The sequence below is a fragment of the Carcharodon carcharias genome, chromosome 3 (assembly GCF_017639515.1).
Source record: "Carcharodon carcharias isolate sCarCar2 chromosome 3, sCarCar2.pri, whole genome shotgun sequence".
NCBI lineage: Eukaryota > Metazoa > Chordata > Chondrichthyes > Lamniformes > Lamnidae > Carcharodon > Carcharodon carcharias.
In genome coordinates this window covers 25,847,789-25,875,195 of record NC_054469.1, presented here as the reverse complement: position 1 = coordinate 25,875,195, position 27,407 = coordinate 25,847,789, and the positions used below count along the sequence as shown (strand labels likewise).

The window sequence follows — 27,407 nt, the reverse complement described above, 5'->3', positions numbered from 1 at the left end:
CTTCTCTTGAAAGGGCTATAGGCTGTTCTTAGGTAGTGGCAATTACACTGGATTGTGCACCCTCACAATTGGTGAGCCAGCTATAGGGAACGTGAATAGTGCTGGCAGATCGCCAGTTGCCTTTAAGTTCAATCTGGTCAAGAAAATAGCTTCCTTTAACTGCTTTGGACACGCAACCCATTGCTTGCCGACTTTACACCACATGGGAAATCAATTCTATAAAAAAGTACAGATTTAATTTACGAAAGGATTATTCTTGATGATTCCAAATGAAATCTCTCCTTATTCAGGTTACCAGCCCTTTCATTATTGCTAAACTCAACTAAGCCAAATTGATCATCCTCAAACCTGCAAGCTGCCCAATTATCATCAACAGCTCACCACAAACATGCTGATGACTCCCAAACTCCAATTATGGATGAGTCTTGGGCCTTTGATTTCTCATGCACACTGAGCACAGAAGATGGGCCAAAACAACTTTCTGTCCTCGTGCATCCCTCATTTCGCTGGGTCATAATCCTGGAACTCCCTCCCCAACAGCACTGTGGGTGTAACTACACCACATGGACTGCAGCGGTTGAAGAAGACAGCTGACCGCCACCTTCTCGAGGGCAGTTAGATATAGGCAATAAATGCTGGCCTAGACAACAATGCCCACATCCCATGAACGAGTAGAAAAAAATTCCAGCATGCATGGGGTGGTATTTAGGTTATGGTACATGAAGGTATCTTGGAAGCAGATATGCAGGGAATGTAGCATTTGGAGATATTTAAAGCAGTGATGCAATATTTAATTGGATTTCAACCAGCTGTTGCATAAGAATTCAAGATATGTGTGTTATAATGTACCTTTTCCCCTTTTATGGACTTCCTGAATGAATGATATGCTGTTATGGTCGTTCCAGTATCTTGAAGCGGGGAATTGTGGCTGATACAGTTCAGATACAGTAGTCATGTTTTCTTGAAGGAAAAGACATGAATATAGCAGGCAGCAGCTGTTGAAATTTAAAGAATGACAGCTATCAGCAATGGCATTTAAGTAGACTCCAGCCTGTGATGAATCTGTTCCAGTCACTAAAGAAAATTTTAGCTTCAGCACCTATGCTGATTTGTTAGACCCAAGGAATATTTTTGTTCAAGACGGTAAAGAGTTAGATGTAATACTTTAGCAAATCACAGGATTACAGAATTGTTATAGTACAGAAGGATGCCATTTGGCCCGTTGTGTCTGTGCGTGTTCTTAGAGTGAGCAATGCACCTAGTGCTTTTCCCTCACCTTCCCTCCGCAACTGCATATTCTTCCTTGATAGGTAATAATCCAATTCCCTCTTGAGTGCCTCAATTGAACCTGCCTCTACCACTTTATCAGACAGCACATTCCAGATCTTAACCACCTGCTGTGTGAAAAAGTTTCTCCTCATGTCTCCATTGCTTCTTTTGCCAATTATCTTGAAAATGTTTTATATCAAGGTATTTGAAACCTTTGCCATTTTGAACAAGAACAGTCATCTTAAACAACTTACTATTTTGGAAGAGTAGAGTGATCTGACACAGAAATGGTAAAAAGTATGAAATACATCAATAATGCAGGAGACGAGGTGTAGCTTGGGGTGGAGGGGAGGAATTATTTTAAAAAGGACAAAAATAAGACGACCACTGAAGTTTAAGCTAACATTGCTCTCTTAATAACTTAGGCAGAGAGTTTTTAAGGGAGTGGGTTTGCATGACTGGAGGAGATTATTGAGATAGAGAGGCTTGGGACTATGAAGAAATTTAAATACAATGATGAGAAATTTAAAGATGAGGCCCTGGGGTCCTGGAGCCAATGTAAGTGAGCAGGCATAGGAATGATGGGGCTCCATAGGATAGAAGAAAATGTGAAGTTGTTCACTTTGGCAGGAAGAATGAAAAAACAGAGTATTACGTAAATGGAGAACAGCTGCATAATTCTGAGGTGCAGAGGGATCTATGTATTCTAGTACATGAGTCACAAAAAGTTATAATGCAGGTACAGTAAGTAATTAAGGTTATTAAAATGTTATCCTTTATTACAAGAGGGATTGAACATAAAAGTAAGAATATTATCCTTTAGTTATATAGGGCATTGGTGAGACCGCACTGCGAATACTGTGTGCAGTTTTGGTCTCCTTATTTAAGGAAGGATATAAATGCATTGTAGGCGGTTCAAAGGAGGTTTACTAGGTTGATAGCTGGAATGAGTGGGTGGTCTTATGAGGAAAGGTTGGACAGACTGGGCTTGTTTCTGCTGGAGTTTAGAAGAGCGAGGGGTGATTTGATTGAAGTAGACAAGATCCTGAATGGCCTTGACAAAGTGGACGTCGAAAGGATGTTTCCTCTTGTGGGTGAGTCCGGAACTAGGGGGCACTGTTTTAAAATTAGGGGTCGCCATTTTAAGACAGAGATGAGGAGAATTTTTTTCTCTCAGAGGTCGACTTTGGAATTCTCTGCCTCAGAAGGTGGTGGAGGCGGGGTTATTGAATATTTTTAAGGCAGAGATAGATAGCTTCTTGTTAGGCAAGGGAATCAAAGGATACTGGGGTTAAATGGGATTGTGGAAAACGAAACACAAGAAGAACAGCCATGGCAGAGCAGGCTCGAGGGGCCAAATGGTCCAATCCTGTTCCCATTCCTTATGTTCAATGTAAGAGGTTTTCCAGCAATGGCTTCTCTTCTCTAGAGCCCTAGGCACTCCTGATCAGTCTCCCATGTTCTACCCTCCATAAATTTGAAGTAATCCAACACTCTGCTGCCCCTGTTCTATCTTGTATTAAATTCCATTCACCCATCAATCCTGTGCTTGCTGATCTACATTGACTGCCCATTCAGCAGCATCTCAGTTTTAAAATTCTCATCCCTGTTTTCAAAACCTCCAAAGCCTTGCCCATCCCTATCTCTAATCTTCTCCAGCCCCACAACCCTTTGGTTGCTGCACACTTTTATTCTGGCCACTTGAGTATTCTTGATTTTAATCACTCTATCATTGGTGGCTGTGGCCCGAGTTACCTGAGCCTACTGCTCAGCAATTTCCTTCCTAATTCTCTCTTTCTCGCTACCTCTCTTTTCTCCTTTAAAACACTATTTAAAACCTACCCCCTTTACCAAGGTTTTTTGTCATCTGCCCTAATATTTCCTTATGTGATTTAGTGTCATATTTTATTTTGTAAGTCCCTTGTGAAGTGCCTTGGGACATTTAGTTACAATAAAGGTGCTTTATTATTACAAGTTGTTGTTGTTGAGTCTCCCAAGGATCTATCCTTGTACTGTGCTCTTCCTCATCTACATCCCTATCTCGGTAACCTCTTCTAGCACCACAATTCTCCAATATCTGTACTCCATTAATTCTGGTCTCTTGAGCAACCATGATTTTAATCATTTCACCACGGGTGGTCTTCAGTTACCTGGGCCCTAAGCTCTGGAATACTCTCCCCACACCTCTCCACCTCCCTTTCTCCCAGTTAGCTTGACATCTGTCATTGGGTAGGTGTTAGAATTGATCATTTAGGAGGTTATAGCTGGGCAGTTGGAGAAACTCAAGGTAATCGGGAAGAATCAACATGGTTTTGTGAAAGAGAAATCATGTTTAACCAATTTATTACACTTCTTTGTAGCACCAATAGGTGCTATAGATGAAGAGGAGCCTGTAGATATGCTGTACTTAGATTTTCAGAAGGCATTTGATAAGGTGCCACATCAAAGGTTATTGTGGAAAATAAAAATAAAAGCTCATGGTATAGGGAGTAACATATTAGCATGGATAGAAAATTGGCTGGCTGGCAGGAAACAGAGAGTATGCATTAGTGGGTCTTTATTTGATTGGCAGAATGTGACAAGTGGAGTCCTACAGGGGTTTGTGCTAGGGCATCAACTTTTTACAATTTATATCAATGAATTAGATGAGGGGAGTGAAGGCATGGTAGCTAAATTTGAAGGTGACACAAAGATAGATAAGAAAGTATGTTGTTAAAAGGACATAAAGAGGTTGCAGATGGATATAGCTGGGTTGAGTGATTAGGCAAAAATTTGGCAGATGGAGCATAATGTAGGAAAATGTGAAGTTGTTCACTTTGGCAGGAAGAATTAAACAGCAAAGTATTACTTAAACAGTGAATGTCTGCAGAATTCCGAAGTGCAGAGGGATCTAGATGTTCTAGTGCATGAGTCACACAATATTAGTGTGCAGGTACAGCAAGTAATTAAGAAGAGCAGTGGAATGATATCCTTTATTATGAGAGGAATTGAACATAAAAGTAAGGATGCTATGCTTCAGTTATACAGGGCTTGGTGAAACCACATCTCGAATATTGTGTGCAGTTTTGGTCCCACTATTTAAGGAAGGATGTAAATGCGTTGGAGGCAGTTCAGAGGAGATTTGCTAGATTGATTCCTGGAATGAGCGGATTGTCTTATGAGGAAAGGTTAGACAGACTGGGCTTGTTTCCACTGAAGTTTAGAAGAGTGAGGGGTGACATAATTGAAGAATATGAGACCCTGAACGGTATTGACAAGGTGATGTGGGAAGGATGTTTCCTCTTGTGGGTGATTCCAGAACTAGGGGGCACTATTTTGAAATTAGGGTTTGATCCTTTCAGGATAGAGATGAGGAGAAATTTTTCTCTGAGGGTTGTGCGACTTTGGAACTCTCTGCCTCCGAAGGCGGTGGAGATGGGGTCATTGAATATTTTTAAGGCAGAGGTAGATAGATTCATTGTTAGGCAATGGAATCAGAGGTTATTGGGGTTAGATGGGAATGTGGAGCTTGAAACACAAACAGATTAGCCATGATCTTACTGAATGACAGAGCAGGCTCAAAGGGCCAAATGGTTTACTTCTGCTCCTATTCCATATGTTCGTACATTCCTTTAAGGTACTCCTTAAAACCTACCTCTTTGACCATGCTTTCAGTCATCGGACATAGTAGCTCCTTATGTGACTCAGTGTTGTACTGTGCTTCATAATGCTCCTTTGAAGCACCTTGGGAAGTTTTACTACCATAAAGGTGCTAAATATATGTAAGCTGTTGTTGTTTTTACATCAGATCCTTGGTGAAATCATCCATGTATGTGGAATCAGGCCTATGTGTGTGTCGATGACGCTCAGCTCCATGTGACCATATTTTAATTTGTTAACAGGATGTGGGCAGCATTTACTGCCCATCCCTAATTGCCCTTGAGAAGGTGGAGGTGAGCTGTCTTGAACCATTGCAATCCGTGAGGTGTACGTACACTGACAGTGCCCTCTGATGTCAAATCGCTTGTTCGATATTATAGTTGAGAATGAGCTGCAGTTAAACATTGGAAAGGCTGAGTCTTTGTCTGCCATCACAAATTCACTTCACTTGTCAGCAATTTCAATCCCCTGTGACCTCTGCAGAACAAAGTTAGTCTCTCCTTTCTCCCTTTTCATTTCGCATATATATTGACTCTCAATCCTCATCTCACCCATGTACTTAAATCCCTTCGTGACCATTCCTATTTCTGTAATTTCCTCCAACAATATATCTCCCACCTGAACTCTCCATTCCTTGGACCCTAACATCTTGTGCATTCCCTTCGCTTTTCTCTTGCTTAAGAATGTTCTAAAAACATTTCATAGAATCATAGAATGGTTACCGTACAGAAGGAGGCAGTTCAGCCCTTGATTATGATGGCTCTCTGAAGAAGCCATTCCCCTGCTTTTTCCCTGTAGCCCTGTAAATTTTTCCTTTTCAGGAAATGATCCAATTTCCTTTTGAATTCCCTAATTTACCTTGTCTCCATGTGTACATTCTCAGGCGGTGCATTTTATTTCCTTATGACTCTCTGCGTGAAAAAGCTTTTCCTCATGTTGCCATTGTTTCTTTTGCCTATTACCTTAAATCTGTGTCCTCTGGTTCTTGATTCTTCTACCAATAGAAACAGCTTCTTCCTATCTACTCTGTCCAGACCTTTTATGACTTAGAATACATTATGAAATCCTCTCAACCATCTCTTCTTCAAGGAGAACAATCCCAACTTCTCCAATCTTTCTATGTAACTGAAGTTCCTCATCCCTGGAAACATTATTGTGAATCTTTTTTGCAGCCCCTCTAATGCCTTTACATCCTTCCTAAAGTATGGTGCCCAGAACTGGATGCAATACTCTGGTTGAGGCTGAACCAGTGTTTTATACAGGTTTAACATAACTTCCATGCTTTTGTAATCCTAAAGCCCAGGATGCTGTGTGATTTATTAGCCACTCTCTCAACCTTCAATGGTATATGCAGATATACACCCAGGCTTCTCTGCTCCTGCATGCCCTTTAGAATTTTATCCTCCTCATGGTTCACAATACATCCAAGTTTTGTATCATCAGTAAATTCTGAAATTGTGACCTGTACACCAAGGTCTAGGTCATTAATATAAATATCAGGAAGATCAGGGTTCCTAACACCGATTTCTGGTGACCTCCACTATAAACCTTCCTCTAGTCTGAAAAACAACCATTCACCACTCAGCCAATTTTGTATCTATGTTGATACTGTCCTTTTTATTTCATGAGTCCTAACTTTGCTTATAAGTATTATGTGAACAAGCTTTTGGCAATTCCTTGTAAAGTCTCCTTATTATGTCTCTATGAAGTTTTGGAATTTTTTTAAAAAAAAGTGCTATATAATTGTAAATTGTTGTTCAATTTCATTGTTTTATTCACAATGTCTAATAAGTATGATGCAGTTGCTGTTAGTAGACTTTTGTTCCATCCAGTCTGATAAAGGATACTTACTCAGTCATCAACATGTGCCTTTTATCTTTAAATATATTGATTGAGCTGTTACATATTTCCAACATTTTCTCTTTTTTTTCTTGTTTAGTCTGAGTTTTTAAAAACTAGAATTGCACTTCAGGTGTAACTAAAAAGTAGAGCATAATGATTAATAACAATGATGCTGAAGTATTCAAATGTATGGTTATGTCCAATTTCAGAACCAAGCATATCCTTTAAGACCAAACTGAAAGATGTTGAAGTTGTGGAGAAGGAAACTGCAACCCTCCAATGTGAAGTTCCTATTCCTGCCATACAGGCCAGTTGGTTCTTAGAGGAAACTGAGATAGCTGAGAGCACCAAATATCAAATAGAAGAGGAAGGCACCCTTAGAAAACTTACTATCAAAAATGTTACTACTGATGATGATGCTGTCTATATCTGTGAAATGAAAGAAGGCAGCAGAACGGTTGGAGAGTTGACAGTGAAAGGTAAGATTCATGTGGCACCTTAATTTCATTGTTGTGTTTGAATGTTAAACACCTTAAATCTCTTGGTTTAACTTACTAGCCATTTTCAGCTTTTTGAAGTAATGGGTCCATTATTTATACAATGATGGCCAAAGAATTACATTCATAAATTTGTTAGAGGATGGGTATTCTTACTCATAAATTACTCCTCAGAATAATAGAGTTCACAGCATTACAGTTGGACATTCAAAGGTTTATTAAGCACATCACAATTATTGACAATATTTAAACATGCACCTAAGGACAGCATTTACCTTCCAAACCCATGACCCCTACCACCTAGAAGGACAAGGGCAGCAGATGCATGGGAACACCACCATCTGCAAATTCCCCTCCAAGTCACACACCTGACTTGGAACTCAATCGCTATTCCTTCACTGTCGCTGAGTCAAAATCCAGGAACTACCTTCCTATCAGCACTGTGGGAGTTCCTACAACACTTGAACTGCAGCTATTCAAGAAGGCAGCTCACCATGACCTTCTTGAACACAATTTTTTTTTTATTCATTGATGGGATGTGGGCGTTGCTGGCTAGGCAATAAATACTGGCCGAGCCAGTGACACTCACATCGCATGAGTGAATATAGAAAAGAAGAGTGAAAGTTTAAGAGTTTGCAGAAGAATCTAATCAATATCAATAACTTTAGTTTTACAACTCCCTGACTTTGGTGTAATTTTCATCCTGATTGATCTGTCAATCAAATCATTAGGTTAAAGACAGTTCGAGAAATTCATGAATTGTCTAAGTTCTAACAAATTGTGAGGATTTTACTTTGTTATCATCCTAGGCTGTATCCCTTTGACAGCCTTTGTAAGGTTGGTTTTGTATGCAGCCATTTGTACAAGAAGCCAGTTCTCCTACAATTAGGTCTGAACCAGATCTGAAGAGGAATCATACGGATTCGAAACATTATCTCTGTCTCTCTCTCTCCACAGATGCTGTCAGACCTGCTGAGTTTTCCCAGAATATTTTTTGTTTTTGTTTCAGATTTCCAGCATCCGCAGTATTTTGCCTTCACTCCCACAATTAGGTGTTGTGCTTCATGCATTAATTGGAACTATTGCTTCTTAACAATTGTTAAAACATTTAGGGGGTTACTTTGGTGAAAACATGAAGTGCTGAATTAACTACCGTACTGATAAAACATGCCTTTTACAAACTCTGGTTTTAGCAAGCAATTTTGAATCTAATTGTTGATTATCCTAAATTGAACTTGCAGGTTTATTGACACCTGTGTGTTTAGCACTCAAATGCCGATTAGAGGCAATTTTTTGGGGGCAATGTAGGCAGGTATCTCATATAAACTTCTAAATGAAGGTCTGGTGCATTGGCTGACACACAGCGACAGGTTAAGATGTCTCTCCCTTGGACTGTAGGAGGAATGGGAGGAGGATATAGGGTAAGGCAGAACAACACCAGATGTTGCAGGAGAAAGAAATAGAATGGTGAGATGGACGACTCTTCCTCCCCTGCCCTGTGGGTACAGGCCACATCCTTCTCTGGATCTACTCCACCATTGCCACATCCAAAAGCGTATGTTCCTGCCAAAGTTACATTGCAGCACGAGCAATTCCAAGAAAGTTACTACCTATACAATGTTAATTTTGTAACAAGATGAATATAATAATGAGTAAATATTAAAAACAGTGAACTTTTTAGAATAAATAAAATAAAAGGGCAAGTTTTATTCACTGTTTTGCAGAAAATAGGAACTGAAGGCATAGACTAATTAAAAGCAAAAAACTGCAGATGCTGGAAATCCAAAACAAAAGCAAAAATACCTGGAAAAGCTCAGCAGGTCTGGCAGCATCTGCGGAGAGGAGCACAGTTAACGTTTCGAGTCCATATGACTCTTCAACAGAACTAAGTAAAAATAGAAAGGAGGTCATATTTCACCTCTTTTCTATTTTTCCTTAGTTCTGTTGAAGAGTCATATGGACTCAAAACGTTAACTGTGTTCCTCTCCGCAGATGATGCCAGACCTGCTGAGTTTTTCCAGATATTTTTGTTTTGACATAGACTAATTACTTAATTTTCAAGGAATCTGAGGGACCTTGTAGGCTGCAACTGCTTTGGTCAGGTGCACAAAGTCATTGCAGCTTATAGTTACAGGTAAACATTTTTTCTTACAGGTAACATTGTTAAGAAACTTCCAAGGAAAACTGCAGTACCAGAAAATGACACTGCCATTTTCTGTGTGGAACTGGACAGTGGCTGTAAGAATATCAGGTGGACAAAGAATGGAAAAGAACTAGAACCAAATGATAGAACAACCATCACTGTTTCTGGCAAGCGGCACACCCTTACTATTCGTGAATGCAAATGGGAAGACATTGGAGAGATAGCTCTTTTGGCAGATGACTCTAGAACATCAACTCAATTCACATTAACATGTGAGTTTTAAGACTTATTTTTATTTTCTTTTTCGATCAAAAATGTTTTGTCTTTACAGTTGCTTCTGCAGAATTGGGGCATTAAAGGTCTTCAACTTCTCAACAATAGTATAAAGGTGTCAAATTCAGGTGTTAGTCATACTAGGCTCCAGAAAGAAATGTTCATTATTATGCAATCTAAAAGCAATTGGCCTTCCATATCAGGTAATTATATATTAGTTTAGCCATCCAAAACTTCAACATCATTCTTTCCTTTTTTATGTCTTTGATTGTTTATCATGGCAAACTGATCATTCTTTGGCTAATTGTTGGCATGTAACCTATTCTAGTTAGAGGTGAAAAGCAGGATAATTCAGGATAATGATTTTTTTCCTTATGGCGAGTGCTAACCTGGAACTCATGCCAAATCATGGATGTAACTCTATGGACTACCACAAATGGGTAGAATGTTGTTTTTTCAACACAATTTACTGAAACAATTATTTGTCTATTCTGTGTGAATTTTGGCAAGGTATCATGACTGTTTTGAAACAATAACTGACAATATAAAACAACTTGTACGATACATTATGGTGCCATACCAATTTAATAACAATTATCAATTTCAGACAGCTTTGCTTAGTGCCACATGAGTAGCTGGAATATGCAGACTAATAAGGTTTCAGTTTTGATTTGTAACATTACAATTGGCAATCCTAAGGTTTACATAGGATGTACAGCACTGAAACTGCCATTTGGTCCAACCAGTCCATCCTGATGCTTATGCTCCACTTGAGTCTCCTCTCGTCTAATTCTACCATCATAACCATCTATTCCCTTCTCCCTCAAATGCTTGCCTAGTTTCTCCTTGTATGCATCCAAACTAATTGCTTCAACCACTCCTTGTGATGGAGGGTTCCACATTCTTATCATTGTTTAGGTGAACAGATTTCTTCTGAATTTCCTGTTGGATTTTTTGGTGACTATCTTATATTGATGGCCTCTAGTCATGCTCTTCCCCACAGGTGGAAACATCCTCTCTTAACCCCTCCATCAAAATTTTTCATAATTGCAAATACTCCTATTAGGTCATCCCTCAGCCTTTTTTCAAGAGAGAAGAGACCCCATTCTGTCAATCTTTTCCTGACATGTATACCCGTGCATTTCCAGTAGCACCCTTGTAAACTTGTTTAAGGAGGAAAAATTGGCCAGGATTCCCAGTCCTTTTACGGATGACAGCCACTGCTGTTAGAAGTGAACTTGTGTGGGCATTTAGTAACAACAAGGTCAGGATTGGCTGTGGTATTTCCTTCTGCCTGGAAAAGCATTTGCTATTCGGTGGTATAGTGTATGCATAGATAATGATCATTTTATAGAGAGTTTCTGGTGCGTGGAGAACTGTATCCCAGTAAAGAGATATTTGACCAAGTTATCTCAATCAGGGGAGGTGGTGACATAGTGGTATTGTCACTGGACTAGTAATCCAGAGACCCAGAGTAATGGTCTGGGGACGCAGGTTTGAATCCCAGATTCGGCAGATGGTGGAATTTGAATTCAGTAAATAAAAATCTGGAATTAAAAGCCTAATGATGACCATGAAACCATTGTTGATTGTCATAAAAACCCATCTGGTTCACTAATGTCCTTTAGGGAAGGAAACCTGCAGTCCTTACCTGGTCTGGCCGACATGTGACTGCAGGCGCACAGCAATGTGGTTGACTCTGAAATGGCCTAGCGAGCCGCTCAATTCAAGGGCAATTAGGAATGAACAACAATTTCTGGCATTGCCAGCAATGCCCACATCCCATGAAAGAATAAAGAATAAGCCTTCAACTTGGCAGGGCAAGGAAGCACATGCTCACTACTTTGGACGTGCACTGTCCATCAGATGGGTATAGTCAAAAAAAAAAATCAATGTTTAGGATTCGTGCTTGTTATAGATGCTGCCCATTTGCATGTGAAATAAGGAGCCTAATACCTACTTAAACGCCACCCTGCAAATTGGTTTGCCCTGAGGCAACTGGTGCAGGTGTACTGAGGAATAACTGGTTTGTATTCAGCCACAGTCAATATGGGAAGATTTTAAAGTATACTTAGCAGAACGTGGAGCCGGGAGGTTTCTTTTATTGGCCAGAATTTTACCTCCCAACACCGTATCACATATACAGTATTGGCCTCCTTATTTAAGGAAGGAAATAAATGTGTCGAAAGCAGTTCAGAGAAGGTTTACTGGATGAATAACTGGAATGGGAGGGTTATCTTTTAAGGAAAGGTTGGACAGGCTAGGCTTGTATCTATTGAAGTTCAGAAGAGTGAAAGGTGATTTGATTGAAACATATAAGATTCTGAGGGGTCTTGACAGGGTGGATGTGGAGAAGATGTTTCCTCTCGTGGGAGAATTTAAAATGAGGGGTCACTTTAAAAATAAGGTGTTGCCCATTTAAGAAGGATGTGAGAATTTTCTTCTTATAGGGTTGTAAGTCTTTGGAACTCTTCCTCAAAAGGCAGTGGAAGCAAAGTCTGAACATTTTTATGGGAGAGCTAGATAGATTTTTGATAAACAAGGGGATGAAAGGTTATTGGGGATTGGTGAGAATGTGCAGTTGAGGTGATTGTCAAATCAGCCATGACTTTATTGAATGACGGAGCAGGTTTGAGGGGCTGGGTGGCCTACCCTGTTCTTAATTTATATGTTAGTATGAGCAGGTTGGGTTAAAGGAGTTGGTACTATGCCTTCCTGCTTCCACTATGGCCACTTAAGGCTGTTGTTATTGCAGCTGGGGAGGATCGCCGAACAAAACCTTGCAGTGCCCCTGTGGGCTTGCTGGAAGAGCTCCACTGCCCTCATGATTGACAACTTCAACCCTGAATCCCAAAAAGCTAGGATACAAGTTCAACAGGTAATTGGGAAGGCAAATGGAATGTTGGCCTTTATTTCAAAGGCAATGGGGTATAAAAATAGGGAAGTCCTGCTAAAACTATACAAGGCACTAGTTGGACCACACCTAGAATACTGTGAATATTTTTGGTCCTTTTGTCTAAGGAAAGATGTACTGGCATTGGAGGCAGTCAGAGAAGGCTCACTAGGTTGATCCCAGGTATGGAGGGATTTTCTTAAGAGGAAGGGTTGAGTAGGTTGGGCCCATACTCATTGGAATTTAGAAGAATGAGAGGCGACCTTATTAAAACATATAAGATTCTTAAAGGACTTGACAGGGTAGATGCTGAGAGATTTTTTCCCCTTGTGGGAGAGTCTAGGACCAGAGGGCATAATCTCAGTGTAAGGCGTCGCACATTCAAGGCAAAGGTGGGGAGGAATTTCTTCTCTCAGAGGGTAGTTAATCTGTGGAATTCTTTACCACAGAAGGCTGTAGAGTCTGGGTCATTAAGTATGTTCAAGGCTGAGATGGACAGATTTTTAATCAGTAAGGGAATCAAGGGTTAAGGAGCAAAGGCAAGAAAGTTGAGTTGAGGATTAGCAGATCAGCCATGATCTCATTGAATGGCAGAGCAGACTCGATGGGCCGAATGGCCTACTTCCGCTCCTATGTCTTTGGTCTACTCTTGTTCTTATTCCTTATATTCCAGCAAAGGTAGACCATTTCGGCCCCTCGAGCCTGCTCTGCCATTCAATAAGATCATGGCTGATCATCATGTATTTCGATTTCCACATTCCCATCTAACCCCGATAAATTTGATTCCCTTGCCTAGCAAGAACCGATTTACCTCTGCCTTAAAAATATTCAGTGACCCCGCCTCCATTAACTTCTGAGGCAGAGAGTTCCAAAGTCACACAACCATCTGAGAGTAAAATATTCTCCTCATCTCTGTCCTAAAAGGGCAACCCCTAATTTTAAAAGTGTCCCCTAGTTCTGGATTCACCCACAAGAGGAAACATCCTTTTGATGTTTACCTTGTCAAGGCTGTTCAGGATCTTGTGTACTTCAATCAAATCACCCCTCACTCTTCTAAACTCCAGTGGAAACAAGCCCAATTTGTCCAACATTTCCTCATAAGACAATCCATTCATTCCAGATATCAACCTAGTAAACCTCCTTTGAACCGCCTCCAGTGCATTTATATCCTTCTTTAAATAAGGAGACCAAAACTTCACACAGCATTCGAAGTGTGGTCTCACAAATGCCCTATGTAACTGAAGCCTAACGTCCTTACTTTTATGTTCACTCTCCCTTGTGACAAAGGATAGCTTTCCAATAACCTTCTTAAATACTTGCTGTACCTGCACACTAACTTTTTGTGAGTCATGTACTAGAATACCTAGATCCCTCTGCACCTCAGAATTATGCAGAGTTCTCCATTTAAGTAATGCTCTGCTTTTTTGTTCTTCCTGCCAAAGTGAACAACTTCACATTTTCCCACATTAAACTCCATTTGCTAGATCTTTGCCCATTTACTCAACCTATCTATATCCATCTACAGCCCCCTCATGTCCTCTTCTCAACATACTTTCCTACCTATCTTTGTGTCATCTGCAAATTTAGCTACCATGGCTTCATTCCCCTTATCTAAGTCATTGATGTAAATCGTAAGAAGTTGAGGCCCCAGTACAGACCCCTGTGGGACTCTACTTGTCTCATCCTGCCAATCAGAAAAGGACCCATTAATGCATACCCTCTGCTTTCTCAGCCATCCAATCTTCTATCCATGTGAATATGTTATCCCCTACACGATTTGCTTTTATTTTTCATAATAATCTTTAATGTGGCACCTTATCAAATGCCTTCTGGAAATCCCAAGTACAATATATCTACAGGCTCCCCTTTATCCACTGCACATGTTACTCCTTCAAAAAACTACAATAAATTGGTTAAACGTGATTTTCCTTTCACAAAACCATGCTGACTTCCCGATTGCCCTGAGCTCTTCTAAGTGCCCAGCTATAACCTTCTTAATGATCGATTCTAATAACCTCCCCATGAGAAACGTCAAGCTAACTGGCCTTTAGTTTCCTGTTTTCTGCCTCCCTCCCTTCTTGAGTAGAGGGGTTATATTTGCTACTTTCCAATCTGATGGAACCTTTCCAGAATCTAGTGAGATTTGGAAAATTAGCACCAGTGCATCGACTACTTCATTAGCCACCTCTTTTAAGACCCTAGGATGTAGTCCATCAGGATCCGGAGGCTTGCCAGCCCGCAGCTCCATCAATTTGCGAAGTACCATTTCCCTTGTGATTTCAATTTCACCAAGTTCCTTTCTCCCGTTGACTTCCTGATTTTCAGCTATTACTGGAATGTATTTTGTACCCTCTATAGTGAACACAGAAGCAAAATATTTGTTCATTTCTTCCGCTATTTCCTTATTATCCACTATTAACTCTCCACTGTCACTTTCTAGAGGACCAACACTCACTTTACTTACTCTTTTCCTTTTTAAGTATCTGTAGAAACTCTTGCTTTTTACATTTCTAGCTAGCTTCCTCTCATACTCTAATTTCTTTCTCCTGATTAACCTTTTAGTCATTCTCTGCCGTTCTTTATATTCTTTCTGACCATCTGTCCTGCCACTCATCCTTGCGGAGTTATATGTTTTTTCTTAAGTTTGATGCTTTCCTTATCTTCTTTTGTTAACCTCAGATGGTGAGTCCTCCCCTTAGAATTTTTCTTTACAGTGGGAATGTACTTATTCTGAATATTCTGAAATATCCCCTTAATGTCTGCCATTGATTAGAAACATAGAAAATAGGAGCAAGAGTAGGCCATTCGGCCCTTCGAACCTGCTGATCATCTAACTCAATAGCCAGTTCCTGCTTTCTCCCTATATCCTTTGATCCCTTTCATCCCAAAAGCTATATCTAACTCCTTCTTGAAAACATACAATGTTTTGGCCTCAACTACTTTCTGTGGTAGCGAATTCCATAGGCTCACCACTCTGGGTGAAGATATTTCTCCTCATCTCAGTCCTAAATGGTGTACCTCGTATCCTCAGACTGTGATCCCTGGTTCTGGACTCCCCCACTATTGGGAACATCCTTTCTGCATCTCCACTGTCTGGTCCTGTTAGAATTTTATAGGTTTCTATGAGATTCCCCCCATATTCTTCTGAACTCTAGCAAATATAATCCTAACCAACTCAATCTCTCCTCATATGTCAGTCTCACCATCCCAGGAATCAGTCTGGTAAACCTTTGCTGCATTCCCTCTAAAGCAAGAACATCCTTCCTCAGATAAGGAGATCAAAACTACACACAATATTCCAGGTGTGGTCTCACCAAGGCCCTGTATAATTGCAGCAAGACATCCCTGCTCCTGAACTCGAATCCTCTCGCTTTGAAGGCCAACTTACCATTTTCCTTCTTTACCACCTGCTGCACCTGCATGCTTACCTTCAACAACTGGTGTACGAGAACACCCAGGTCTTGTTGTACATTCCCGCCATCAATTTATAGCACTTTCGGATAATAATCTGCCTTCCTGTTTTTGCTACGAAAGTGGATAACCTCACATTTATCCACATTATATTGCATCTGCCATGCATTTGCTCACATACTCAGCTTGTCCAAATCACATTGAAGCATCTCTGCATCCTCCTCACAGCTCACCCTCCCACCCAGTTTTGTGTCATCTGCAAACTTGGAGATATTACATTTAGTTCCCTCATCTAAATCATTAATATATATTGTGAATAGCTGGGGTCCCAGCATCAATCCCTGTGTACCCCACTGCCTGCCATTCAGAAAAAGACCTGTTTATTCGTACTCTTTGTTTCCTGCCTGCCAACCAGTTTTCTATCCATCTTAATACACTATCCCAATCCCATGTGCTTTAATTTTACATGCTAATCTCTTTATGTGGGACTTTGTCAAAAGCCAAAAAATCCACTGGCTCCCCTCATCAACTCCACTTGTTACATCCTTAAAAAATTCCAGTAGTTTTGTCAAGCATGATTTCCCTTTCGTAAATCTATGCTGACTCTTTCCGATTCTGCCACTGTTTTCCAAGTGCTTAGCTATTAAATCTTTTATAATGGACTCTAGAATTTTCCCCACTACTGATGTCAGGCTGACTGGTCAATAATTCCCTGTTTTCTCTCTGCCTCCCTTTTTAAATAGTGGGGTTAAATTAGTAGCTACCCTCCAATCTGTAGGAACTGTTCCAGAGTCCAGAGCATTTCTATTATCCTATCCTCTAGCCTAGTTTCTCAGTTCACTTCAGCTAGCTCAGCTTTCATCCCCACATAGTTGCCCTTAAGTTTACCATCCTAGTCTTAAACCCATTCTTCTCCCTTTCAAATTGGATGTAAAATTCAGTCATATTGTGGTCGCTGCTACCTAGGGGTGCCTTTACTCTTAGGTCATTAATTAATCCTGTCACGTTACACAATGCCAAGTCTAATATAACCTGCTCTCTGGTTGGCTCCAGAACATGCTGCTCTAAGAAACTATCTCAAAAGCATTCTATGAACTCCATATCCAGGCTACTACTGTCAGTCTGATTTTTCCAGTTTGTGTGTAGATTAAAATCACCCATGATTATTGCTGTCCCTTTACCACAAGAACACAATATTTTCTCTTGAATATTTTGTCCTAACTGTGGCTACTGTTAGGGGTCCTGTAGACCACTCCCACTTTTGACTGTTCCCCCTACTATTCCTCATCTCCACCCAAACCGATTCTACATCCTGATCTCCTGAACCAAGGTCATCTCTAACTATTGCACCAATGCCCTCATTTATTAACAGTGCTACCCCACCACCTTTACTTAGCTTCCTATTCTTCTTGAATGTCATGTACCCTTCAATATTGAGGACTCAATCTTTGTCGTCCTGCAGCCACATCTCCATAATTGCTATCAGAGCATATTTATTTACTTTGTTATGAATGCTATGTGCATTTCAGAAACTGAATTGGACTAGCCATAGAAATACTGTGGCTACAAGAGCAGGTCAGAGATTAGGAAAAGTGTAACGAGTAACTCACCCCCTGACTCCCTAATGACTGTCCATCATCTTCAAGGCACAAGTCAGGAGTGTGATGGAATACTACCCACTTGCCTGGATGAGTGCAGCTCCCACAACACTCAAGAAGCTTGACACCATCCAGGACAAAGCAGCCTGCTTGATTGGTATCACATCCACAAACATTCACTCCCTCCACCACCGACGCACAGTAGCAACAGAGTGCACTGTCTACAAGATGCACTGCAGGAATTCACCAAGGCTCCTTAGATCGCACCTTCCAAACCCATGACCACTGCCATCTGGAAGGACAAGGGCAGTAGATAGATGGGAACACCACCACCTTGAAGTTCCTCTTCAAGTTACTTGGAAATATATCGCCATTCCTTCACTGTTGGCGGGTCAAAATCCTAGAACTCCCTTCCTAACAGCACTGGGGGTGTACCTATGCCATATGGACTGCAGCAGTTCAAGAAGGCAGCTCACCACTTTCTCAAGGGCAACAAAGGATGGGCAATAAATGCTGGCCCAGCTAGTGAAGCCCGCATCCCGTGGATGAATTAAAAAAAAAAATTCAGATAGACAGCCTTTAGTTTTGTCTTTTTGTTCCTTTTGTAACATCTGGCCTTGACAGTTGATGTATTCCTGTGTTTTTACGCTCTGTCCCTTCATGCCATTCTTTGACCCTCATTTCTCATATTACTATTTTGCGCTCCTGTCTTGACTCTTAACCTTGAATTGCTAACCCTGCCCAAGCTTGATCCCTCACCCCTCTTGTTTAGTTTAAAGCGCTCTCTATTCCTCTAGTTATGCGAGTTGTGAGGACAGTAGTCCCTACACGGTTCAGGTGTAAACCGTCCCAACGGCACAGCCCCCACTTTCCCCAGTACTGATGTCAGTGCCCCACAAACCCGAACCCACTTCTCCTACACCAGACTTTGAGCCAAGCATTCGTCTCTCTAATCTTATTTGCCTAATGTCAATTTTCACGTGGCTCAGGTAATAATCTAAAGATTATTACCTTTGAGGATCTGCTTCTTAATTTGGTACCTAACTCCTCATACTGACTTTGCAGAACCTCTTTCCTAGTTCAACCTATGTCATTGGTACCTAGGTGGACAACAAAAACTGGATTCTTCCCCTCCCACTGCAAGTTCCTCTCCAGCCCTGAGCAGAGCCCTGAACCCTGGCACTGGGCATGCAACATAGCCGTCTGGACTCTTGCTCTTTGCTGAAGAGAACAGTGTCAATTCCCCTTGCTGTACTATCCCCCACTACCACTACATTCCTTTTTGCTCCCCCTGCTTGGACGGCTTCCTGTACCACAGTGCTATGGCCTACCTTGCAGGCTTCGCACCTCAAACTTGTTTGACAATTGTAAAGTCTGAGGCTCCTCCGCTACTGTCTGCATGGTCCCATTACCAGCCTCACTGACAGTCACGTCCTCCTGTCCCTTACTGCTGACCAAAACAGATAACCCTCTTCTAAGAGGTGTTGACTGTCTTCTGGAACAAAGTATCCAGGTATTTCTACCCCTCTCTTATGTTGCGCAGTGTCTGCATTTCAGCTTCCAGATCAATAATCCTGATCCGGAATTCCTCACTATGCTTACACTTCCTGCAGATGTGTTTTCCACATCCAAAAGAACCCACATCTCACAGCTGCAACATAACACCTGTCTCCCATTCTAATTTATGTTATTTAGTTAATTTGCTTTAATTACTTTCTTCCTATGTACGCTACAACTCACTGTGCTTATTGAATGCTGGTACCACTGACAACTAAAGGTTATTTGCTTCTTATCTACAAGGTATGTGTTTTAGATGTTTGTTTAAATTACTTTATTTTTATTGCATTTTTTATCTTTATTGTTTTATTTTAACTTTAAAGTTTTCAAATTTTTGTTTATTGTTTTAAAGTTTTAGTTCTTTTTATTTACAGATCTATCTTAACTCGCCTGTCTTAAGCTGGTTTCTCAAGCAGTGTTCCTTAATGCAGTGTTCCTTAATAGCCAATCAACTTACTTGCTTCCTGCGACACCACAATTGCTTTTTTCTCCTTTTTCGGACTTCCCAGCAGCTGACACAGTGAAACAGTGCGCTCCTCAGCTCCGCTCCGTACTCAAATCCCTGGTCTATATAGGCACTCCTCATCTCCGCTCCTCACTTGAATCCCTGGTCTGTATTGAAAGGCGTTCCTCAGCTCCCAACTGTCTCTTGCAGGTCCGCTTCAACTCCTAGCAAGATGGAGACTGCCTGATCTGCTCCAGATTGGCTAGCTCCAATCCCACTTGGCTGCACACCAGACCTGCTCTAGAATTGCTCCTTCATGGCCTGCTGCAGACCCAGCAGTGATCATTACTCCCATTGGTGCTGCTAGGATTCAGAGATTCCAGCTAAGCGATTAGTAGGTGGCCTTTGGAGGCAGGATTTCCTGCATTAGAGGGGAAGAAACCACAATTGCAAGTAGATAATTGCTTGAACAAGATAAAATTGACATGTGGCTTTCGGGACCAGCAGAGGTGGGCTAGCCCCCACCTGATTTTCCGGCCGGTGGGCCAGTGTCTCCACTTGAAGCCTCAGCTATTGTTTCTTTGCTGACTCATTGTTAAAGCAATCAAAAAGTAAGCCTAATATTCTGGAACATTAGACATTCCAATTAAAGTTTAAGGGAAAAGAACATAAAGAAAATGGAAATGTGAGCAGCATACAAAGAACGAGGATACAAAAGGGAGACATATATGGGGAAATGTGCATGAAGGCAAAAGATTAGAAATAAAGTAAGCCTAATTCTGTTCTTCCTTTATGGGTTGTTCATTAAAAGATACAGTGAGTATGAGTAATTGAGACCTGTCTTGTGGTAAATGTGACATCATAGAGCGAAACAGGTGAATTTGTTAACAAATTACCTCATACGTAAATATCAAATGCAACCATAAGCATATGAATAATATCGCCTTCTGAATAACTAAGGATACCTCTCTTTCAGCTGCTATGCACCCGATAGGTCCTAGGAATGTAGGAGGAACAGGGGGAGCCATTCAGTCCCTTGAGCCTGTTCTGCCATTCACTATTGTTGAAAAATCACTGTTGTCTCTTTTGTTCCATAAATTATGTACTTACACCACCAATGTGATTTGTATAAATTCTAAGAGCATGTAGCATCAATAGTGCCGGTTGGCTGTATCAGATATTAGAGTCATCAGACTCTTAGGCAGCAAAATTAGTTGTTAAATGAAGTCAGTCCAGTACATCTGGAAGCAAAATCTGAAACCTTACCACTATCATTACACTTGTTAAACCTGCTAATGAGCATGCTACTATTTACAGACAGTTCATATGTCTTTTTGCTGGTGAGAAGTCCCAGTGTAATCAAGACACTTGACTTTGTCAACAACTATGAAAAAGGAATTTAGTCTCTGTGGCATTTGCTTGACATATATTTAGTAGTTTTCTGAGAGGTGTTATACTTATCATTATCTGCCTCTGCTGCTTCCTTTCCTTCCCGTCGCCCACCGAGCCAAACTTCTCCTCAGGATCATCTTTCTCTATATGCCTTCTTAGCTCAGTTTGTCCATGAGACCCACCTCCTGCTCGCTCAACACAATCCTGTCAAACTGCTGATCACCTAACTTTCCTTCTTGGCCCCCGTGTTGGCTGATATTGTTAAAGATTCCCTCTCCTCAGGTACTGTCCCCACCCCTTCAAATCTGCCATCATCACCGCCTCTTCTCAAAAAAGGAGACCCCTTGCAAACTACCACCCCAAACTCCGATCTCCTTTCCTCTCCAAAATCCTGCAACATGTTTTCAACTGTCAAATCCATGTCCATCTTTTGTGCAGTTATGTGTTTGAACCCCTCCAATCTGGTTTCTGCATCCGCCCCTGCACTGAAGATGCCCTTTTGAAAGCAACAGATGTAACTGTGACCATGGTACACTTTCTCTCCTCATCCTTCATGGCTTGCCTGAGGCCTTGGATGTGGTTAACCACACCATCCTCCTTCATCTAACTAGATGGGACTACCCTCACCTGGTTCCATTCTTAGCTATCCAGCCATGGGCAGAGAATCACTTGCAGTGGTTTCTCTTCCCACATCTGCACTGTTATCTCTGGTCTTCCCCAAGGATCTATCCTTGACCTGGTCCTATTTCTCTCCTGCATGCTGCCCTTCTGTGACATCATCTGAAAATATATTAGTTCTACATGTACGCTGATGATTCATAGCTCTACCTCACCACCACTATCCATTCTCTCAGATTTGTCACGTTGCTTGTTTGACAGAAATTTCCTCCAATTAAATTTTGGGAGGGCTGAAGCCTTTGTTTTTAGTTCAACCACAAACTCAGTTCCCTAGCCACTGACTCCATCTTGCTTCCTTGCAACTATCAAGGCTAAAAAATATCGTTCGTAATCTTGCTGTTCCATTAGATCTGGCGATGAGCTTCCGACCACGTAATCACTACATGAGCTAGATCCCTTACTTCCACCTCTGTAATATTGCCTATTTTAGTCCCTGCCTCAGTTCATCTGCTGCTGAAAATCTCATTCACGTATGTATTACCTCTGGACTTGATTATTCCAGTGCTCTTGTGGCTGACCTCCTATCTTTTACCATCTGCAAGCTTGAACTTATCTAAAACTCTGCTGCCCATGTCCTAACTCACACCAAGTCACATTAACCCATCGCCCATGTGCTCGTTAATCCTCATTGACTTTTGGACTGGCAGTGCCTTGGTTTAGAAATTTTCATCCTTGTTTTCAAAACCCTCAGTGGACTTGTTTCTCCTGATCTCTGTAATCCTACAACCATAAGAACATAAGAAATAGGAGCTGGAGTAAGCCATTTGATCCTTAAAGCCTGCTCTGCCATTCAAAAAGATCGTGGCTAATCTTCCATATCAACTCCTGTTCCCTACACTAGTGTCCTAGACCCAAACATCTTCAGCTGTTTCATCAATCACTTTCCCTCCATCTTAAGGTCAGAAGTGGAGATGTTCGCTGATGACTGTAAAATGTTTAGCACCATTCGCAACCCCTCAGGTACTGAAGCAATCTGTGCCCATATGCAGCAAGATCTGGACAACATTCAGGCTTGGGCTGATAAGTGGCAAGTAATATTCGCGCCACAGAAGTTCCAGGCAACGACCATCTCCAACAATCATTTCCTCTTGATGTTTAATGGCATTACCATCGTTGAATCCCTACTATCAACATCCTGGGTTTACCATTGTCCAGAAACTGAACTGAACTAGCTATATGAATACTGTAGCTACAGGAGCACGTCAGAGGCTGGGAATTTTGTGGCAAACAACTCACCTCCTGACTCCCCAGAGCCTGTCCACCAGCTACAAAGTGCAAATCAGGATTGTGATGGAATACTCTTCACTTGCCGAAATGAGTACAGCTCCAAGAAACTCAACACGTTGAGGACAAAGCTGTCTGCTTGATTGGCACCCCATCCACCATCTTAAACATTCACTCCCTCTACCACTGATGCACAGTGGCAGCAGTGTATACCACCTTCAAGGCACTCTGCAACAACTCACCAAGGTTCCTTCGACAGCACCTTTGAAACCCGCAACCTCTATCACCTAGAAGGACAAGGGCAGCAGATGCATGGGAACACCACCACCCATCACCTGCAAGTTCCCCTTCAACCCACACACCATCCTGACTTGGAGCTGTATCACTGTTCCTTCAACGTTGTTGCTTCAAATCCTGGAACTCCCTTCCTAACAGCATTATGGGTGTATCTACACCCCATGGAGGGCAGTGCTTCAAGAAGGCACCATATCATCGCCTTCTCAAGGGGAATTAGGAAAGGCATAAATACTGGTCTAGCCAGCAACACCCGTATCCCATGAACAAATAAATTAAAAACAAGAAATCCCCATTTCCCTTAATTCCCTTGGTACCCAAAAATCTATTGACCTCTGTAACAAATGAGCTTCCACAGCTCTCTGGGTAGAGAATTCCAATGATTTACAACCTTCTGAGTGAAGAAAGTTCTCCTGATTGGTTGGCATGTGGACTCCGATTGGTAGAGGCATCACCATGGAGAATGGATCAATTCACTGATGACTGACAGTTAACTGCTTAGCTTTATTTAAATTCAAACCAGGCAGGTTGACTCTGATTAGTCAATGCGTTGCCCTGGGGAATGAACCAGAAAATTGCTGTCACTTACTTTGTAAAGTGTGTACATGTTCTTTCTGTTGACAGAAATTTGCGAAGGACGGGGCATTGTGAATGTATGTAGCTTCTAGCAGGCGTAAGTGAGCCCACTGCAAGCCCGACTGATAATCTTAAATTAGTTGTCAGTGTGATTCTTAGCACACTCAGGATTGTTTAGTAAATGTCCAGCGTGGAATCACATCTAATGTTGGACACTTATGGGGAAGATTTTCCCCTCGTTGGACATGGCGGATGGGCAGGCCCAGGAGCGGCTGTGCAATGGTCTGCCACCCGGGATTGGGCCCCAACCGCGATTTCACACTGGCTGGCCAATTAACAGCCAGCCAGCGTGCATCTTGGGCTGAAACGCTCAGCGCTGCCTGGGTGGGAATGGGGAGGAGGGCGAGTGCAGAAGCCAGCGCATGTGTGCAGGTGCACTAGCAGAAAGCTCCCTGAAGACACAGAGCTGAAGATTTTTAACTTTGCAAAGAAAGATTTTAAAATTAAGGAAAACATGCCCCCTTATGTGACTTTGTCACATGAGCAAGGACATGTTAAAAATGAGTTTTAAACATTTTTATTTTATCTTAACATGTTTATTTTAACATAGAAAACTTCATCCCACTCGTGGATGAGGTTTCCTCAAAGATTCAAAGGCTGCTTGGCCTTTTTGCATGCCCACCAACTGTAAGGTTGGGCAGGCAGGGAAAAATTAAATTAAATTAATTAATTAATGGGCTTAACAGCATTTTAATTGTTGGCGGGCGTGCTGCTGACTCCTATGAGTGCCTGCCAACCGAAATATCACACAAGTGTGTGATGACGTCGGGATGCTCGCCCGATGTCGTCGTATGCTATTTCACGCTTGTGCGTGTCGGATGTGTGCCTGCATGCTGAGGTGAAAATTCAGCCCTATGTTTTGGGTTTTGCAAGCATGGGCTGGTTGGGTAGGGTCAGCACCTTGTCTGTTGCAAACAGACAAAGGGACATGCTGTTTGATACGATCTGCCAGTCTTTGGGATATATAGCCTACATACCAAACATCACACCAGCACTGAAATTCAGATACCATATTACTCATTTGTGGGATAGGCAGAATGTCTTATTGACTCGATGGCAGCATGCTGTTCATGGTGAACGCCACTCATGTTGCTCCTGCAAAACATAATAGTAGCGTGAAACAGCTAGCTTCACCTGTTGCTCAAATTTTAGCAATAAATTATCCTTCCAGGCTGATCTGAGGTAGATTCGGCACTTTTCGGGACTGAAAGTGGTGGCCTTGGGGCCATTCATCAGTTTGCCTGTTGTGCAGTGAGCAATGATCTGATCAGGGTAGCCATTATCTTACAAGATGGCTTTGAGGTGCCCTATTTCAGTATTAGGCTTGCACGGTGAGCAAATGCTCAGGCCCTATTTGCGAGATTGCCAATGAGGCCAAGCTTATAGTGCATGGAATTGTAGGAATCCCAACGCTTATGTTGGGTGATATAATTATATGTGTATATATATAATTCGTCCTCATGGCTCACTGTGTCCGCTTATGTATGGGCTGCCCAAGACGCACAAAAGTGATGTCCCTTTAGGCCCTATCTTATCTATGACTAGCCTTTCATAACATGAATTGGCCAAAGGGTTGGGTGAATTTCTATATCCAGTTCTGAGCACATTTTCCACATGCACAGTGAAGGATTCCTTCACGATTGTGAAAATTATACAAGACTTGCATATTGATAGTGATGCTGTATCCATGTGCTCATTTAAAAAAATTCATTCATGGCATATGGGCTTTGCTGGCTGGGCTGGTATTTATTGCCCATCCATAGTTTCCCTTGAGAAGGTGGTGGTGAGCTGCCTTCTTTAACCGTTGCAGCCTGTGTGGCGTGGGTACACCCACAGTACTGTTACGAAAGGAGTTCCAGGATTTTGATCCAACGATAGTAAAGGAAAGGCGATATATTTCCAAGTCAGGATGGTGAGTGACTTGGAGGAGAACTTCCAGGTGGTGATCCCATCTATCTGCTGCCCTTCCTCTAAATGATGGTGGTCGTGGGTTTGGAAGGTACTGTCGAAGGAGTCTTGGTGAATTCTTGTCGATGGTACACAATGCTGCTACTGTACGTTGGTGGTGGAGGGAGCGAATGTTTGTGGATGTGGTGCCAATCAAGCAGGTTGCTTTGTCCTAGACGGTGTCAAGCTTTTTGAGTGACGTGGGAGCTGCACTCATCCAGACAAGTGGGAAGTACTCCGTCACGCTCCTGACTTGTGCTTTGTAGATGGTGGACAGGCTTTGGGTGGCCAGGAGATAAGTTACTCCAGCGTTTGACATGCTGTCGTAGCCACAGTAGTTATATGGCTAGTCCAGTTCCAGGATATTGATAACGGGGGATTCAGTGATGATAATACCATTGAACATCAAGGGGTGATGCTTAGATTCTCTCTTGTGGAGATGGTCATTGCTTGGCACTTGTGTGGCGCAAATGTTACTTGCCACTTGTAAGTCCAAGCTTGGATATTTGCCAGGTCTTGCTGCATTTGGATGTGAACTGCTTGAGTATCTGAGGAGTCGTGAATGATGCTGAACATTGTTCATTCATCTGCGAACATCCCCACTTCTGACCTTATGATGGAAGGAAGGTCATTGGTGAAGCAGCTGAAGATGGTTGGGCCTAGGACACTACCCTGAGGAACTCCTGCAGTGATGTCCTAGAACTGAGATGAGTGACTCCAACAACCACAACCATCTTCCTTGGTGCTAGGTATAACTCCAACCAGCAGAGAGTTTTCCCAATGATTCCCATTGATTCCAGTTTTGCTCGGGCTCCTTGATGCCACACTTGGTCAAATGAGGCCTTGATGTCAAGGGCAGTCACTCTCAACTCACTTTGGGAGTTCAGCTCTTTGGTCCATGTTTGAACCAAGGCTGTAATGAGGTCAGGAGCTGAGTGGCCCTGGCAGAACCCAAACTGTGTGTCAATGAGCAGGTTACCACTAAGCAAGTGCCGCTTGATAGCACTGTTGATGCCCTCTTCCATTACTTTACAGATGATCGAGAGTAGACTGATGGGGCAGTAATTAGCCAGATTGGATTTGTCCTACTTTTTGTGTACAGGATATACCTGGGCAATTTCCCACGTAGCCAGGTAGTTGCCAGTGTTGTAACTGCACTGGAACAGCTTGGCTAGGGGCGCGGCAAGTTCTTCAGTACTATTGCTGGAATATTGTCGACCCAGAATTTTTGTACTATCCAGTGGCTTCAGCTGTTTCTTTATATCATAAGGAGTGAATTGAATTGGCTGAAGACTGGCATCCGTGATGCTGGGGACCTCCCGAGGAGGCCGAGATGGACCAAGGTTGGGGATATTTGTGGAGCCTTCACCTTCAGTGAGTTGTTCATTTGCCCACTACTATTCACGACTGGATGTGGCAGGACTGCAGAGCTTAGATCTAATCCGTTGGTTGTTGGATAGCTTAGCTCTGTCTATCACTTGCTACTTATGCTGTTTGTCAAGCAAGTAGTCCTGTGTTGTAGCTTCAGCAGGTTGACACATCATTATTAGGTATGCCTGATGCTGCTCCTGGTATGCCCTCCTGCACTTTTCATTGAACCAGGGTTGATTGCCTGGCTTGATGGTAATGGTAGAGTGGGGGATATGCCAGGCCATAAGGTTACAGATTG

General features: G+C 42.1%; 1 protein-coding gene across 6 annotated transcripts in view; it reads left to right on the top strand.

Moving 5' to 3' along the window:
* Positions 1–27,407, top strand: part of obscnb (obscurin, cytoskeletal calmodulin and titin-interacting RhoGEF b) — a 625,157-nt gene that overhangs the window by 21,933 nt on the left and 575,817 nt on the right. For all 6 annotated transcript variants that reach the window (XM_041184481.1, XM_041184479.1, XM_041184482.1 and 3 more), the window contains exons 2-3: positions 6,960–7,229; positions 9,402–9,662. In XM_041184481.1, coding sequence (XP_041040415.1) covers positions 6,960–7,229; positions 9,402–9,662 — 531 coding nt within the window. The remainder of the gene's footprint in view (positions 1–6,959; positions 7,230–9,401; positions 9,663–27,407) is intronic.